This window comes from Amyelois transitella, chromosome 29 (genome assembly GCF_032362555.1).
Source record: "Amyelois transitella isolate CPQ chromosome 29, ilAmyTran1.1, whole genome shotgun sequence".
Lineage (NCBI taxonomy): Eukaryota > Metazoa > Arthropoda > Insecta > Lepidoptera > Pyralidae > Amyelois > Amyelois transitella.
This window is the reverse complement of record NC_083532.1, coordinates 3,845,131-3,862,701: the sequence shown is the minus strand read 5'-3', so window position 1 is coordinate 3,862,701 and position 17,571 is coordinate 3,845,131. Positions and strand designations below refer to the sequence as shown.

The window sequence follows — 17,571 nt, the reverse complement described above, 5'->3', positions numbered from 1 at the left end:
CGCAAAAACAAATGAATTTGAAACTTTCATAACTTTCAAACCAAACAGCACCCTTGTCAAAAGTTCAAAAATGAAAACATTCGAATTTCATAGACAATTGTATAGTGTTGTTCATCATCATCACTACTTATTTATTTCGATTACATAAAATTGATAAAAATAAAATCAATTAAAACTATTTTAAATGTAAAATTTAAAACCGATTTCCAGTCCCATATTATTTCTAAAGCAATTTTCTGTGCATACAAACAAGCAATTGACATTGATTTGTAACGTTATCTTACATAATACAATAAATCGCAATGCACAAAATAAATACTGATACAATAATATTTTGGCGTGAGTGTGTGTTGATGGATTTCGACTATATTATTTAAAAAATGGAAAAAAAGTGATAAGTTTTTTGGAGACTGGATTAGCTGATTATTTTCCCTTGTGATACATAATTTTAAGTACTTATTTTATAAGAATCCTTGGGTGTATGTAGTACTATAAATAATATCAAGAGTCTTAATCGCACAAGTGCGGATTGCAGTGGAATTGTGGAATTGTGAAAGTATAAAAATCTAATAGTACCACTCTATCGCTTTCCCATGGATGTTGTAAAAGGTGTCTAAGGGATGGGCTTATAAACTTGGGATTCTTCTTTATGGCGATGGGATAGGATAGCAACCTGTCACGATTTGAATCTCAATTCAATCAATATAGTCAAGCAGCTGAACGTAGTATAGCACTCGTTTCAACGAAACGACGTTCTACAACGACTAAAGAAAAATCTTTATTAAACGAAACAACGAAACGATATGGATTGTAAGTCTGTGATGTGATTTAATCATTTGATGAAACTTAATGACAATGACAACTGTCAAGCACGTCATTCATTTGTCATTCATAATGTACCAATTTTCTAGGGATGTGACATTGCTGATAAAAAATCGATTTTTATATAATCGATTTATTTTTTAAATATGAAAAATCGATTAACAAATAATCGATTTTTCTTAAGAAAATAATCGATTTTATTATATTGATAGATTTTTGCTAATTTTTCAATTTATGTCAAAATAAACGCCATATAAATTATATCAATAGATTTATTCATTAAAAATAAACAATAGAAACAGTAAGTTCTTATATAATCAACACAAATTAAAGTTTTTAACAATCAAGTTTGAAAAATGAAGTTTCAGCAACGAATAATGAATAAAATATCAACCGAATGTCGGTAAAATACTGTTCATCGACTTATTCCATCTAGAGAATGTTTGATTAAATAAATAAATAAATATAAATGTATACGAGACAAATTACACAGATTGAGTTTGCCTCGAAGTAAGTTCGAGACTTGTGTTACGAGATGCTAACTCTACGATACTATATTTTTTTAATAAATACTTATATATATAAACATCCAAGACCCAAGCCAATCAGAAAAAGTTCTTTTCTCATCATGCCCTGACCGGGATTCGAACCCGGGACCTCAGGTGTCACAGACAAGCGTACTACCGCTGCGCCACAGAGGCCGTCTATAAAGTAAATTAATCATCTAAACTGTCTTAAGAGCACAGAAAGAATGCACAGATGGCGTTAATGTAATATTATGGAGCTATGATAGTATTCTTTGGCAGTTCGCGTTCCGGGCTCCAAGCCAGAAGACAAAAACGTAATGTCGGAGTGCATTTATTGTATGATTATAAAAATCGATTTTTAATCGATTATTAATTTTAAAAAAATCACGTAAAAAAATCGATTTTTACTTAAAAAAAATCGATTTTTAATCGATTTTTTCCATAATCGATTTTTTTTTCACATTCCTACAATTTTCAATATGGCGAAGTTTATCTAAATAGCTAGGCAGATTATTTTGTGCAAAATTGTTTAGTTAATAATTATTCAAATGATACGTATATTTTAACGATTTTACAAGTGAAGTGTCGCGGTATGTTTCCGCTTACGCCTCCTGTAGTGAAGAGACTTTTGGGGTGGAAGAAAGGTCCTGAGGGATCATCTGCAGCTGAAGATAAATGGTCAGAAAAAGCAGTAAAGAGTTTAGTCAAGAAATTAAAAAAGACTGGAGCTATTGAAGAACTTGAAAAAGCTATCTCAAGTCAAAATAGTCATACCAAGTGTGTTACGATCCCCAGGTGAGTTGTATTATTATTGATTTGTTCTTTTTTGATAACAATATTTTAGGAATCGTGCGTGATATTTCCGGTTTGAGTTAAATTTTTATTGTGCGTTTGATTCTAGTTCTTTTTTAGGGTGAATTTAAGGTTTAATTTCCTGTTTCCTTTAAATTTGATATTATCATTTCGTTGGTAACCAAGACTATCTGTTTTTCCTATAATGTTTTTTCATTCTGTAGATATTTATAAAGTAATTTAGAATTTATTGAATGACCTATTGCAATGTTTTTTTTTATTTCCTTTTCCCAAAACACGTTCGGAAATAGAAAAGTCCTTGGGTGTGTAATCTGGAAAAATATAATAGTGCTTGAAGTTTATTGACCTCTCCATTCGGGTTGACCTTCGTAATTTAGTCGCATATTCCCAGACGGACGCAAATGGGAAAGGTCATTTTGCCGTCAAAACAAATCTTGCTTGCTACTCTGTCTTCCTTTTATGTCAACATGGCGGACAGATTTCGGAATTGGCAATTTTTCTAATAACCGTGTTTACGAAATAAATACAGTGAAATAGTATATTTATTTATGAACATTCGGTGTCTTAATTTGCAAGGATTTTTCTTAACTGATAATTGTAAGGTAATGAGTACAGTTAAGTGTTTAAAACAATTCTTGTTGAACCTTGCACATTTTATTTGGTGTTTTTAGCATATAACTTTAATTATATGAATAATTTCGTTATGGAACGCAAGATTGAAGTAAGTTTATTTAAAAAAAACTCTTTGTCTAGCATTTTTCCCAATAACATGCATACAAAATGTCATGTAAAAGAATGTTTGGGTTAATTAATTGGCATTTGTGCATATTTACAGATACCAGATTTTCAGGAATTTCAAATGAGAATCTTATTGGAATATAAAATCTTTTTGCATATTCTGGTTGATATTTTATTTGAGTTAAAATATATCTATTAATATAAAAATCACTATCTCTACAGGTGACTTCAGCCTGTTATCTCAAGACTTATAATTGATTGAGCAATTTGCATATTAGTCAATTAATATGGTTATATTAGTCATTGTTACAATTATTGGTAAATAAATAAGTATCTATAAATAATCGATATCCATTGCGGGGTAGAAAGAGCGAACAGTCTTAAAAAGATTCCATCGTAAAACTGACACATTCAGTTGTCGGTTTTACGATGGAATTGAGATTGCTAGCCCATCTACAAGGGGAATCCCAAGTTTTTAATCTTATCCCTTAGTTCCCTCTTCCTTTCCCTTAGACATCCATGGATGTCGAAAGATATGAATTGTAAAGAACCAGAAAACAAATTGCAAAGACATAAATAAATAATTGGAATAAATTGATGTGTTAAAGTTCTAATCTTAATTGTTTTTCCATGGACATGGCATCAATAGGTCTTAATAATGTAGGTACAGTTTTTGTGTACACATATTCTATCTTTTTAAATAAGCAGCATATAAACGCTTTAAATAAAATTCATCTAATTATGATCCTTTTGTCAATATTTCATTGGGAAAGTATGATTTACTGAAAATGGACATCAAAACTTAATCTCAGTCATTAAGAGGAGTCTGTAACTGACCTATTAATTATTTTAGAAACTTGTTGTTTCAGAGTGAAGCCAAATGACAACGTGATAAACGGACAGTACAGAAAGGGGCTCCCGCATGTCGTCTACTGCAGGCTCTGGCGCTGGCCGCAGCTGCAGGTGGGGTACACATGTTAACAGTTCATACATACACATTATCAAGTCTATATCATTTGCGGGCTAGACGGAGACGATGAAAAAAGAGGAATGATATAAGTTTGACGCTTCTAACTTAAAAAGTACATATACTTAGGCTAATCTAAGCTTAGCAATTTAATAAAAAAATAATAATATTAATAAGTCAAAGTAAATAAATTTTAGATACTAGGAAATACGAGTGGACTCTCAACATGATGTATTTCTTAAAAATTATTACTTAATACATACTTTGTACCATAGATTGAATCTCTTTTATTAATTATTACTTTCTAAAGGGAACTATTTCATTTATTCTATTGTTATTATTAACCTTTGTTCCTAGGGTTGGGTATTAACCTAGGGCTCATATTTTACCTACATATTTATAAGCAGTAACTGTAATTCAACTATGATGTACTTTATGATATGCAATAAAGATTTTGAATTGTATTGAATATCTTGTTTCAGAGCCAGCATGAACTAAAACCAGTTGACCACTGCGAGTATGCGTACCAACTGAAGAAGGACGAAGTGTGCATCAACCCTTATCATTACAATAAGATTGACCCACCAGGTGATTTTTGACAGACTGCCTCTGTGGCGCATTGGTAGTACGTTTGTCCGTGACATTGGTGGTCCCGGGTTGGAATCCCGGCCAGGGCATGATGAGAAAAGAACTTTTTCAGATTGGCCTGGGTCTTGGATGTTTATCTATATAATAATTTATTATAAAATATAGTATCGTTGAGTTGGTATCTCGTAACGCAAGTCTCGAATTTACTTCGAGGCTAACTCAATCAGTGTAATTTGTCCTGTATATATTTTTTAAACATGTTCTTAATTTTTTTAAAACTGTATATTTATTAACTTAATTGAACTTTTACAACTTAATTTCTGCAGCGCTGCCAGCCATCTTGGTGCCCCGCTGCGAAGGGGAACTCCGCGCGCCGCCGCCCTACACAGACTACACTCATCACGACACTGACGAGTGAGTGATTTATGTTGATTTCTTTTCTTTCTTTTCTATATTATGGCTTCCACGAGATTTTCGGTGATTTTGCCAATGTCATGGTTTGAAGAGACACGAAGTTACGAAATTGGACGGTATACAATCTAAAAGGAGAAGGTTAACAAATGTACAAACACAACAAGTTATTGTTAGTAAAAGAGAAGACAAGTTAATTGATGTTGATACATAAATATATTTTTTTATTAGTTTCTGAGATCACACACTATAAAAAATTATCTTCCTCCTTGTTAGGCAATATTTAAGCCTTTAGTCTCGGGAGACGAAGCCTGGGGTGTGCCTGTGGAAAGGCTTTTAAACTTGGGATTCTTCTTTTAGGCGATTGGCTAGCAACCTGTCACTATTTCAATCTCGTTTCGGTCATTAAGCCAAACAGCTGAATGTGGTCTAGCAGTCTCTTGTCAACCCAGCAAGAAATAAATAGACGTGACTTCTTCCTCCTGGCTCTAGTCCCGGTTGCATCCTCACCACTCTGGAGAGGAGCGCGGGGTATGCCTTTGACCATGGATCCTGGATTGGGTGAGTCAGGTTTTTACACGAAGCGCCTCTCGTCTGACCTCCGCAACCTTTGCAGGGGAACCTGACCCGTATTGGATCGATCAAGGTTTTACATCCAGTTGCATGAAGGTCATAATAACATTGTGTGTTCCAGCCTGATGCAGTCTGGCGGCGTGGTGGGCGCCCATAGCGCGATGTACCTAGAGGCCACTCTGGGCCAGCAAGTGCCTGGGAACACTACTATCAGGCTGTGAGTCTGAAACTGCATTCTATTATATATTTCATCATTTAGAATAGAATAGAAGCCGAGCGAGCATGAAGAGAGTTATGAATGTGGATGAAGCAAAGGAAATATGCAGAGATCGTGGCAAGTGGAAAGAGGTAGTCTCTGCCTTCCCCTCCGGGAGAGAGGCGTGATTTTATGTATGTATAGAATAGATTTATTTTCAAAATTGGATACCTACAAGGCCGTGTGGTACCCGGCACCAGTACAAAAAAAAGAATAGGACCACTCCATCTCTTTCTCATCGATGTCGTAAAAGGTTAGACTAAGGGATAGGCTTACAAACTTGGGATTCTTTTTAGGCGATGGTCTAGCAGAACAGCTGAACGTGGCCATTCAGTCTTTTCAAGACTGTCGGCTCTGTCTACCCCGCAAGGGATATAGACGTGACCATATGTATGTAGTTTCACAAGGTCTTGGTTGGCAGGAGCGCCTCGACGGTGGAGACTCCGCCCCCCGGCTACATCAGCGAGGATGGCGACCCGATGGACCACAATGACAACATGAGTGAGTCGACTGTACCGTATTATAAATTGGAATATTTTTTAATTTGCATAACATATGAGTGTTTGTATTATTAATTACCGAAGGAAGTATGCAGAGATCGTGGCAAGTGGAAAGAGGTAGTCTCTGCCTACCCCTCCGGGAAAAAGACGTGATTCTTAATGTTATGTTGAATAATATAGTGATTTTTAACTGATTTCTCTCCTCTTTTGGTCCTTCTTCTGTAGGAATAAATAACTTTATAAGTATACTTCCTTCATTAAATATAAATATATATACGGGACAAATTACACAGATTGAGTCAGCCTTAGCGAAGTAAGTTCGAAACTTGTGTTACGAGATACTAACTCAACGATACTATATTTTACAATAAATACTTATAAAGATAAACATCCAAGACCCAGGCCAATCAGAGAAAGTTCTTTTCTCATCATGCCCTGGCCGGGATTCGGACTCGGGACCTCCGGTGTTACAGACAAGACAGTCATTGTATTGTATTGTATTGTAATGTACTCCCCCCCTCCCCAGACCTGACCCGGCTGACCCCCCCGCCGGGCGCGGGGGCGGCGGGGGCGGCGCCCGTGCTGTACCACGAGCCCGCGTTCTGGTGCAGCATCAGCTACTACGAGCTCAACACGCGCGTGGGCGAGACCTTCCACGCCAGCCAGCCCTCCATCACCGTGGACGGGTTCACAGACCCTAGCAACAGCGAGAGGTGGGTGCCTACACCAGCGAGTTAAAAAAAAAAATCAAAAATTTCTTAGGTGCCGTGTGGTTCCCGGTACCAATAAAAAAAAAGAATAGGACCACTCCATCTCGTTCCCATGGATGTTGTAAAAGGCGACTAAGGGGTAGGTTTATAAACTTGGGATTCTTCTTTTAGGCGATGGGCTAGCAACCCGTCACTATTTGAATCTCAATTCTGTCATTAAGCCAAACAGCTGAACATGGCCTATCAGGCATTTTGGTACAAAAGTTGTACGATTAAGGTTTCTATTCTTGATATATTATTATGTACCAAATAAACATTTTTTTCTTTCTTTCTTTCAACACACACACACAGATAGTCATTTGAATTCTATGTCCAATTAAAAAATTTTATTCGTTATTATGGGATATTTCGTATCACTTAATAATTATCATATCTTTTGGAAACCAAAAACAAAAACGGAATGGGACCCCTCCCGTCTCATTCCCATGGATGTCGTTAAAGACGACTAAGAGATAGAATTTTAAACTTGGTATTCTTATTTTAGGCGATGGTGTAGCAACCTGTCACTATTTGAATCGCAATGGGATATAGACGTGATTATATGAATGTATGTATTTTTTGGTTTCACAACAGTGAAATAAATTGTAACTTACAGGATACACGGAGAGAAAGGCTTCAGTTGTATGGATTCAGAATGTAATACAAATATACATATAAGCTTATACCCACAGTTTCGCACTTACTCTCTTACATACATATAATCACGTCTATATCCCTTGCGGGGTGGACAGAGCCAACAGCCTTGAAAAGGCTTAAAGGCCGTGTTCACTTGTACGATTTAATGATGGAATTTGGATTCAAATAGTGACAGGTTGCTAGCCCATAGCGTATGTACCTACAGAAAGCATCCCAAATTTATAAGCGAATCTCACAGTCAACTTTTTCAACATCCGACATCAAGATATGTACTAGGTCCTATTCTTAAGAGCTGGGAACTTTTTCCCGGAGCGGTAGGCAGAGACTACATCTTTCCACTTGCCACGATCTCTGCATACATCCTTCGCTTCATCTACATTCATAACTCTCTAGATGCAAGCTCGGCGGTTTCGGGTACTCTAGACCTGACCCATCGCCAGGACTAGAAGACCCTTGGACTTGATAAATTGTTATTTTTTTTTTACAGATTTTGTCTCGGTCTACTGTCTAATGTGAACAGGAATGAAGTTGTGGAGCAAACCCGCCGGCACATTGGTAAAGGCGTCAGACTTTACTATATTGGAGGTGAGTAATCTTTATTCTTGTGCTTTTATAGGAGGCCTACATGTCTAATAGCATACGGAGATAAAACTAATACGTATATTATACATACATATAGTTACGGCTATGTACCTGTAATAACAGTCTTGAAAAGATTGATAGGCCACATTCAGCTTTTTGGCTTGACAATAGAATTTAGATTCGAATAGTAACGGGTTGCAAGCCCATCGCCTAAAAGAATCCCAAATTTACAACCCTATCCCTTGGTCGACTATTACGACATCCATGGGAAAATGGAGTGGTCTTATTTTTTTTTTATTGGTGCCGGGAACTACACGGCACATACGTGTATTATTTGGTACAGAACTAAGCGGATTAATTAACTATTGATTTTACAACGTCGGTTTTAAACGTAAAAAATATAAGTGCGAGAGGGTAAGCGCATGCGCACTTAATTTGGGATCTGATCCATAACGATGATTCTAAACGACGCAAACAGCTATCTATTTAAATATATGAAATAAGAAAGTGAATGACTGACTGACATATCAACATTCAGTTCAAACCGCTGGATCTAAACTTGAAATTTGACGTGTAGGTTCTTATGGTCTAGTGTTGCATTTAGAGAGAATTTCCCGAAAATCCCGCGGGAACGGAAATTATATGTACCAATGACTATTATCGAAGTTATTTACATTAGTTTGAGTACTAACTGATGCTCTAAGGGCGAGGGAAAACATCGTAAGGAAACCTGCACATTCAGACAACTGGATGCCTCGATCCAATACGGGTTAGATTCCCCTGCAAAGGAATTATTAGGAAAAAAAAATTAAATCTATACTAATATTATAAAGCTGAAGAGTTTGTTTGTTTGATTGAACTCGCTAATCTCAGGAATAACTGGTTCGAATTGAATAATTATTTTTGTGATGAATATACCATTTATCGAGGAAGGCTTTAGGCTATATAACATCACGCTGCAACTATTAGGAGCAAAAAAATAATGGAAAGTGTGAAAAAAAAAATTATTCATCCTTGAGAGCTTTTATGATGCCCAAAATAACTGTTCCACGCGGACGATGTCGCGGGCACAACTAGTTTTTTAATAATTTAAAAATTACAAATATGTATATCCTTCTTCCTTCCTACTACTATTATAAAGGCGAAAGTTTGTATGGATGTATGGATGTTTGTTACTCTTTCACGCAAAAACTACTGAACCGATTACCATGAAATTTGGTATGTAGGTAGCTGAAGACCCAGAATAACACATAGGCTACTTTTTATCCCAGAGTTCCCGCGGGATTGATAGGGTTTCCATGCGGACGAAGTCGCGGGCGGCCTCTAGTAACCAATATAATACATATTGTTTCCAGGCGAGGTGTTCGCGGAGTGCCTCAGCGACTCGTCAATATTCGTGCAGAGTCCCAATTGCAACCAGCGGTACGGGTGGCATCCTGCCACTGTCTGCAAGATACCTCCAGGTTAGTTCACACACATTTATGGTCACGTCTATATCCCTCGCGGGGTGGACAGAGCCAACAGTCTTGTAAAGACTGATAGGCCACGTTCAGCTATTTGGCTTAATGATATAGTTCACACACATATGGTTACGTCTATATCCCTCGCGGGGTAGTCAGAGCCAACAGTCTTGAAAAGACTGAATGGCCACGTTCAGCTATTTGGCTTAATGATATAGGTCACACACATATGGTCACGTCTATATCCCTTGCGGGGTAGATAGAGCCAACAGTCTTGTAAAGACTGATAGGCCACGTTCAGCTGTTTGGCTTTAAGATAGAATTGAGATTCAAATAGTGACAGGTTGCTAGCCCATCGCCTAAAAGAATAATCCCAAGTTTAAGTCCACCCCTTAATCGCCTTTTACGACATCCATGGGAAAGAGATGGAGTGGTCCTATTCTTTTTTCTATTGGTGCCGGGAATCACACGGCACATTATTAGTTTTAGATTACATTATGCGTTAGTTAGGTTATAATTCTATCTTAAAGCCAAATAGCTGAACATAGCCTATCAGTCTTTACGAGACTGTTGGCTCTGTCTACCCCGCAAGGGATATAGACGTGATTATATGTATGTATGTACAATCTAGGTCTTTAGTATTTAGGTACGGTTTCTGTGAACACATTATTCCACCTCTCAAGACGTTGGAATTATATACATATATTTTAAACCCCCTGTATTGCTTTTGTCATATACATATATAAAAATACTAGCTGTTGCCCGCGACTTCGTCCGCGTAACCCACACTAAAAATAACGAAGTTTCATACAAACTTGCAACCCCTATTTCACCCCCTTAGGAATAGAATTTCCAAAAATCCTTTCTTAGTGGATCCCTCCTAATTAAAATCTACCTTCCTGCCAAATTTCATCTTTATTGGCTCAGTAGATTTCGAGATTTCGTGATTCCTAAGTGAGTGTTTTTCGCTTTTATATATATAGATTATACAATATTTTTGTTTTCATATAACAGGATGCAACCTGAAAATCTTCAACAATCAAGAATTCGCGGCGCTACTATCGCAGTCGGTGTCTCAGGGATTCGAAGCCGTGTTCCAGCTGACCAGAATGTGCACTATACGCATGAGCTTTGTCAAGGGCTGGGGCGCTGAATACAGGTAACATATACAATTATACATACATACACACAGGTTTGACTCCCTACTCGGCTATGTGCCAAATTCAAATTCAAAATTTTTATTCATTATTATAGGATACTTCATATCGCTTAATAATTGTCAAAACGTATGGTTTAACAACATTGGTTGACGTCAAATAAATTACTTAAAACTAAGTTTACTGCCGCTTCCAAGGCGTCAGTGCAGAAGAAGCGGTAACAAACTGCACTGCAGCATTTTCTTCAACAACGTCAACTTCACAATATCAATTAAACTTTAGAATGTGGACGAGAGGATACATTGTTCAGATTAATATATTTATATGAGCCAATTATTAGTTTCAAAGTTATGTACATTAGTTTGAATACTAACCGATGCTGTTATGGTGAGGGAAAATATCATGAGGAATCCTGCACATTCAGTCAACTGGTTGTGTAACTATGATTGATACAATATGGGTTAGGTTTACCTGCAAAGGTTGTGGAGGTCAAATGGGAGTCGCTTCATAATTCGCTAAATCAATAGGTATATATCGAATAAATTACCCAGATTGAGTTAGTCCCGAGATACTAACTCAACGATACTATAATTTGATAATAAATACTTATATGGCCGTGTGGTTCCCGGCACCATTACAAAAAAGAATAGGACCACTCCATCTCTTTCCCACGGATTCCGTAAAAGGCGACTAAAGGATAGGCTTATAAACTTGGGATTCCTCTTTTAGGCGACGGGCTAGCAACCTGTCACTATTTGAATCTCAATCCTATCACTAAGCCAACACAGCTGAACGTGGCCTATCATTCTTTACAAGACTGTAGGCTCTGTCTACCCCGCAAGGGATATAGACGTGATTATATGCATGTATGTAATACTTACATAGATAAACACACAAGACCCAAGCCGTTGAGAAATAGTTTATTCTTCCATCATGACATGACCTGACCGGCGATCGAACCCGTGACCTTTTTTGGTTGAGCAGAATTTTAATGTGTGTTTCAGACGACAAACAGTGACGTCCACCCCGTGCTGGATAGAAGCTGCACGGCACCAATAAAAAAAAAGAATAGGACCACTCCATCTCGTTCCCATGGATGTCGTAAAAGGCGACTAAGGGATAGGCTTACAAACTTGGCATTCTTTTTTAGGCGATGGGCTAGCAACCTGTCACTATTTGAATCTCAATTCTATCTTAAAGCCAAATAGCTGAACGTGGCCTATCATTCTTTACAAGACTGTAGGCTCTGTCTACCCCGCTAATGATATAGACGTGATCATATGTATGTATGTAATACCTTATATAGATAAACACACAAGACCCAAGCCGATGAGAAATAGTTTTTTTAGTTTTCGCCGATCGAACCCGTGACCTTTTTTGGTTGAGCAGAATTTTAATGTGTGTTTCAGACGACAAACAGTGACGTCCACCCCGTGCTGGATAGAGCTGCACCTGAACGGGCCGCTGCAGTGGCTGGACCGGGTGCTCACTCAGATGGGCTCACCGCGCCTACCTTGTTCCTCTATGTCATAGTGAGTTGTCTATTTACAATATGAGTTGTCTATCCTACTACTATTATAAAGGCGAAAGTTTGTATGGATGTTTGTTACTCTTTCACGCAAAAACTACTGAACCGATTACCATGAAATTTGGTATGTAGGTAGCTGAAGACCCAGAATAACACATAGGCTACTTTTTATCCCAGAGTTCCCGCGGAATTGATAGGGTTTCCATGCGGACGAAGTCGCGGGCGGCCTCTACACTAGAGGCCGCCCGCGACTTCGTCCGCATGGAAACTCTACATGTCCACATGGTCTTCAGCTACCTACATACCAAATTTCATGGTAATCGGTTCAGTAGTTTTTGCGTGAAAGAGTAACTAACATCCATACATCCATACAAACTTTCGCCTTTATAATAGTAGTAGGATAGTAGGATGACGGCCTCTCTGGTATGATGTAATACAGGGGTGTTCACAATGAAACAACCAGGAAGTTATAGGTTCAATGACAAACAGTAACTGACTTTATTATTGATTGAACAAGTTATATACATATGTTAAATAGAACTCAGAATGGTGGTGGTGCTACGTAGGTTGTTTATCTAGATCTCTTAATCTAGTTTGTAACAGTCAATGAACTAATACGTCACATAGGTATAAGGTTACATAGATTTATTGAGGGCTTGTGTCGTCACACTACTGTGCCTGTGACACCGGAGGTCCCGGGTACGAATCCCGGCCAGGGCGTGATGAGAAAAGAACTTTTTCCGATTTTCCTGGGTCTTAGATGTTTATCTATATAAGTATTTATTGAAAATGTAGTATCGTTGAGTTAGTATCTCGTAACACGAGTCTCGAGCTTACTTCAAGGCTAACTCGATCTGTGTAATTTGTCCCGTATATATTTACATAGTTGGACATGCATACATTGATTTTCCCTGCATATGTTGCGGAGGTCAGACGGGAGTCGCTTCGTGTAAAAACCTGACTCGCACAATCCAGGGTCCATGGTCAAAGGCATACCCCGGGCTCCTCTCCAGAGTGGTGAGGATGCGACTGCTGTGGACTAAAGACAGGAGAAAGAAGATCTATACACACATACACATGGTCACGTCTATATCCCTTGCGGGGTAGACAGAGCCAAGTCTTGAGAATTCTGAATGGCCACGTTCAGCTATTTGGCTTAATGATATAATTGAGATTCAATTAGTGACAGGTTGCTAGCCCATCGCCTAAAAAGTGAATCCCAATTTGTAAGCCTATCCCTTAGTTGCCTTTTACGACATCCATGGAAAAGAGATGGAGTGGTCCTATTCTTTTTTGTATTGGTGCCGGGAACCACACGGCACATTGTATAACAAAATTACTTTTTTCTCCTCAGAACGGACATCAGTGGGCCACAATCACTCCGGTCAGTGAGTCACCAATTACCTCCAGGGAATTCTTAGACATTACATAAAAGTATGAGAAAAAGCTGTATATTTGGTAACTAATGCTAGAAGGCTGATAACGTGTGTTAAGGCCGACGAAAGGAACTTATAATCATACATACATTCATATAGTAAGGTCTGTATCCCTTGCGGGGTAGACAGAGCCGACAGACTTGAAGGCTGAAAGGCCACGTTTGGCTGTGTTATGTGATTGAGATTATGAACAAAGTGTAAGAAAATTCTTAAAGCTGTAAATTTTTAATTCTTATACCTTGATCGAATTTTGTTCTGGTGAGAGGTCGGGTCGGGAGACTGACTATCTTCAACCAATGGGCTTGCACAAAAAGATTCCTCAACCTTCTACCAAAAGTTACCAAAGAATACTGTTATCTCATGAAGTATAATATACAATTAAGTGTTGCCAGTAAGAATACATTTTTCATACAACGTAGGGTCGCTCTCAGTTTTGTAAAGGTATGTTATATTTAAATGGTTTTTTTTGTAGATTTTCATAACTATTTTTATTAAATTTCAGCCAATTAAACGCACGAAGATTTTTTTTTTTTTGTATGATTTGTATTTTTATTTTCTTATAATTTTTTTAAATGCAGACACCATATTTACAAGAAATATGTGTTATTAACTCTCTTTGGCAAAAATATTTTTTTTAATCATTTGCATACAAAGCAAAACTAAGTTGTATGAGAAATACTAAGATTAAGAAACATAATTATGTTAAAATTGGCACATTATTACATTTCCAAAAACTTTAAATATTGAAGTGCATAGTTCCCTAATGGTTTATGTATCCGTTATCCGAAACACGATGTGTTTTTTTTTTTATATTACGACGTTAAAATATTTTTTATGTTAATCTGTATCTATAGTTTTTTTTTATATATTTTTATTTTTAACAACAATTTCACTACATACGGGGGAAATTAATCCGTATTTTTTATATAAATGAATCAGTTCATACAAGTTTATTTATTTATATGTTGATAAAATACATATTTTGTATAAAAAATTTTACCACCAATTTAAAAAATATATATAATGTCTAAATCTATTGATTTTGATAATCTTGCATCAATCACTCTGTTTATTATATTAAAATCAGTCACAGTTTCAAAGAAGCGCGCTGGTCGCGTGATTTGAAATGAAATGTATATGTTTACAGGTTCAATTTACATTTTAAAGTGACCGGGAATCGAACCCAGAACTTCTAACGTAAGAACCTGGCACTTATAACCACTATGCCACAGTGGTAAAAGTAGTTAAGAGCACAAGTAAACCTTATACGAGAAAATAATGTGTTTAAATATTTTCTTAATATGTAGATGAGTGAGTTTAGAATGTCGATATGGGAATGGAATGGAATAGAAAAAAAAGGAAGTTAAAATACGAAAAGAAACTGTTTATGTATGAATGTGTGTATCTTTTCGGAAAAATGTTTAAAAAATATGAATAACAACCAAAAAATCATTTAAAAAATTCAATATCAGAAGTTAAATGATCTCATAGTGTTGCAGTTTAAAAAAAATGATTTACAAACTAATTGCAATCACTTGGATTTATAAAAAAAATGTCTTCCAAATATTTTTTTTCGGACGGTATATAGGTATTTTCTATGAACCTACTAAGTGGGTATGATACAATCATTGATGAAACTTATTAAAAATTGTTAATGACACATTCATATTGGAGAATTGTTATATCAGGAATGGTGCTAAAGACTGTATATGATTGAAGTGATAGTATTTAAGGTTGGTTTTCCAATAATTTATAGTTGTCCAATGAAAATAAAAAATGGCGTTGTGTGAAGAATGAGAAAGGTCGAGTACTCCCATAATAATTAATAATATTTTTTTTATTATATTATAGTATTCTTCCCGTGTATAAAATTAGATTAGATTTTGCGTGAAAGAGTAACAAACACACACACATTTACAATATTAGTAGGATTGGTTTGAAAAATGTCTATAAATAGTTGTAACGCAAAACGGGCAATGCGTAAAATGTACGTTCGTACAATAGAAAATGTTTCTTTAAAGAAAAATTATTGGAAAACTAACCTAATTTGCTAAAGAAATGGTTATAGAATTGTATACTTAGTTATAATTACGAAATCACAGATTAAATTTATTTTAATTAGATTTTTGTGTCGTATTGGTGTCATGTGGTTGAATATGATAAAATTGATAAAAATATAATATTCGGTTATTTTTGTATTGATGTCTCCTATTAGAGAGTTTGAGTTTTAGAAACGAATATAGATGTAGTGTAGCGAGGCAATTCAGAATTATAAATTACATCTTTCAGTGGAAATGGTTCTTAATATAATATGCGAAAAAGAAACAGTAAATGACAAGAAACTTATAAAAAACAAAATACAATATTTTTCGATATTGGAGACGATCTTATAATTGAACTATAATATAATTATGTAATAAGCTATCATTTAACAGGTTTGAACTGCTTTCAAGAAGCTATTGTAGAGGAGATTACAATATTTTTCACAAAATATTAGCTTTTTACAAAGAATTGTGTCTAGATTTTCACAATGTTAGCTGTAAGCGTCAGTATATGTGTAGTCAGTTTGTTTATAATATGGATTCGTTTCATGCATCGAGATCTCTAGTGTAAAGGAATGAGTTGATGAGTTCGCGTATATATTTAAAAAAAACTCGTTAGCCGCAGAAAAAATCATGTCAAAATCTTCAACTTGTTTGTTTGACGCACAATGTTCGTTGCAAAATGTACACTAAAATCTAATAAGAAAATATTGGTTTTTGGGCTAAATGTTTTCTCATTTTGTTATCTGCTTATATAAAAAAGTACATCACAAAATGATTATTTCATTGTACATTTTGATTATTGTACCTTTTGCGTCGAGGTTAATTATATTGTTTTAATTTTTATCATATCTTTTTTGTAATAGTTAAACGCTTCGTTTCACATTTTTTTTTTGGTATTCTGAAAAACGATATTGATGTTACATTTCATTTTGTTGAACCCTAAAAACAGTTATAGAAATATTTCCAGTTTATAACCAGCAATAGACCCGTTTTTAAAAGGTCCGCACGAATTAATTACAAATATTGCCTTTCGCATATTATTTATTTGAACATCAGATCTAACGTAGATAAAATTAAATTAAAACATCAATATAATAATAGCTTAATTCACAAATAACATTTTTTGCTACATTTTACTTCCATACAAATATAAATATAAGTTGTTGTTTTACAAGTCGTAGGTAACGTGGTTAACCCACGTTGAATGGCAACACTTTTTCATGATTCAATATATTTGCAGCCGAATTTCATAAGTTTTAGACTCCAATTTTCGTAAAGAATCAAAATCAATTTATTTACGAATATGGTGACATATTGTCTTAATTTTTCATTATAATGAGAAAATTGTTCGACTGAATGAAATATTTGCATTTAATTTGCACGGACCTTATATATTAAGTTATACAATTTCGTTACGTTTATATAAAAGTTAATCGTATTTATATTACAGTTTTTTTTTATATTGTGAGAATATTTGAAATTTTATTATGTAAATGCAGTGATTTTTACTCTTGATTGTATAACAATAAGTTTTGGAGAAATTATATTATGGCTTCCAACATTATTATGTTTGCTGTTTTGTCGACATGTAGATATATACAGAACTATACAATAAACATGTGTGGTTTGTAAACTGAGTTTTATTTTTCAAACCCAAGCCTCGAATAAGAAAAATAAAGACATGAATTTCCTGAGATAAGAGACAAATTAAGAAATGAGCCAGGTCCAAAGGGTATTTAAGCTTAATAATTATTTATCAAAA

At 35.6% G+C, this 17,571-nt stretch overlaps 1 protein-coding gene across 2 annotated transcripts; it reads left to right on the top strand.

The window, feature by feature from the left end:
• Positions 1-1,823: 1,823 nt before the first annotated feature.
• On the top strand, positions 1,824-17,442 carry LOC106140686 (mothers against decapentaplegic homolog 3). Of its 2 annotated transcripts, XM_060952658.1 has the most exons (12): positions 1,824-2,144; positions 3,770-3,863; positions 4,350-4,455; positions 4,782-4,869; positions 5,561-5,656; positions 6,117-6,196; positions 6,722-6,908; positions 8,089-8,186; positions 9,539-9,646; positions 10,658-10,802; positions 12,210-12,332; positions 13,683-17,442. In XM_060952658.1, coding segments are annotated over exons 1-12 (1,329 nt in total). In that variant the 5' UTR covers positions 1,824-1,941; the 3' UTR covers positions 13,684-17,442. The 2 variants fall into 2 exon arrangements, with proteins under 2 accessions (XP_060808641.1, XP_060808642.1); XM_060952659.1 differs by lacking the exons at positions 12,210-12,332; positions 13,683-17,442 and adding an exon at positions 11,805-11,874.
• Positions 17,443-17,571: the final 129 nt, after the last annotated feature.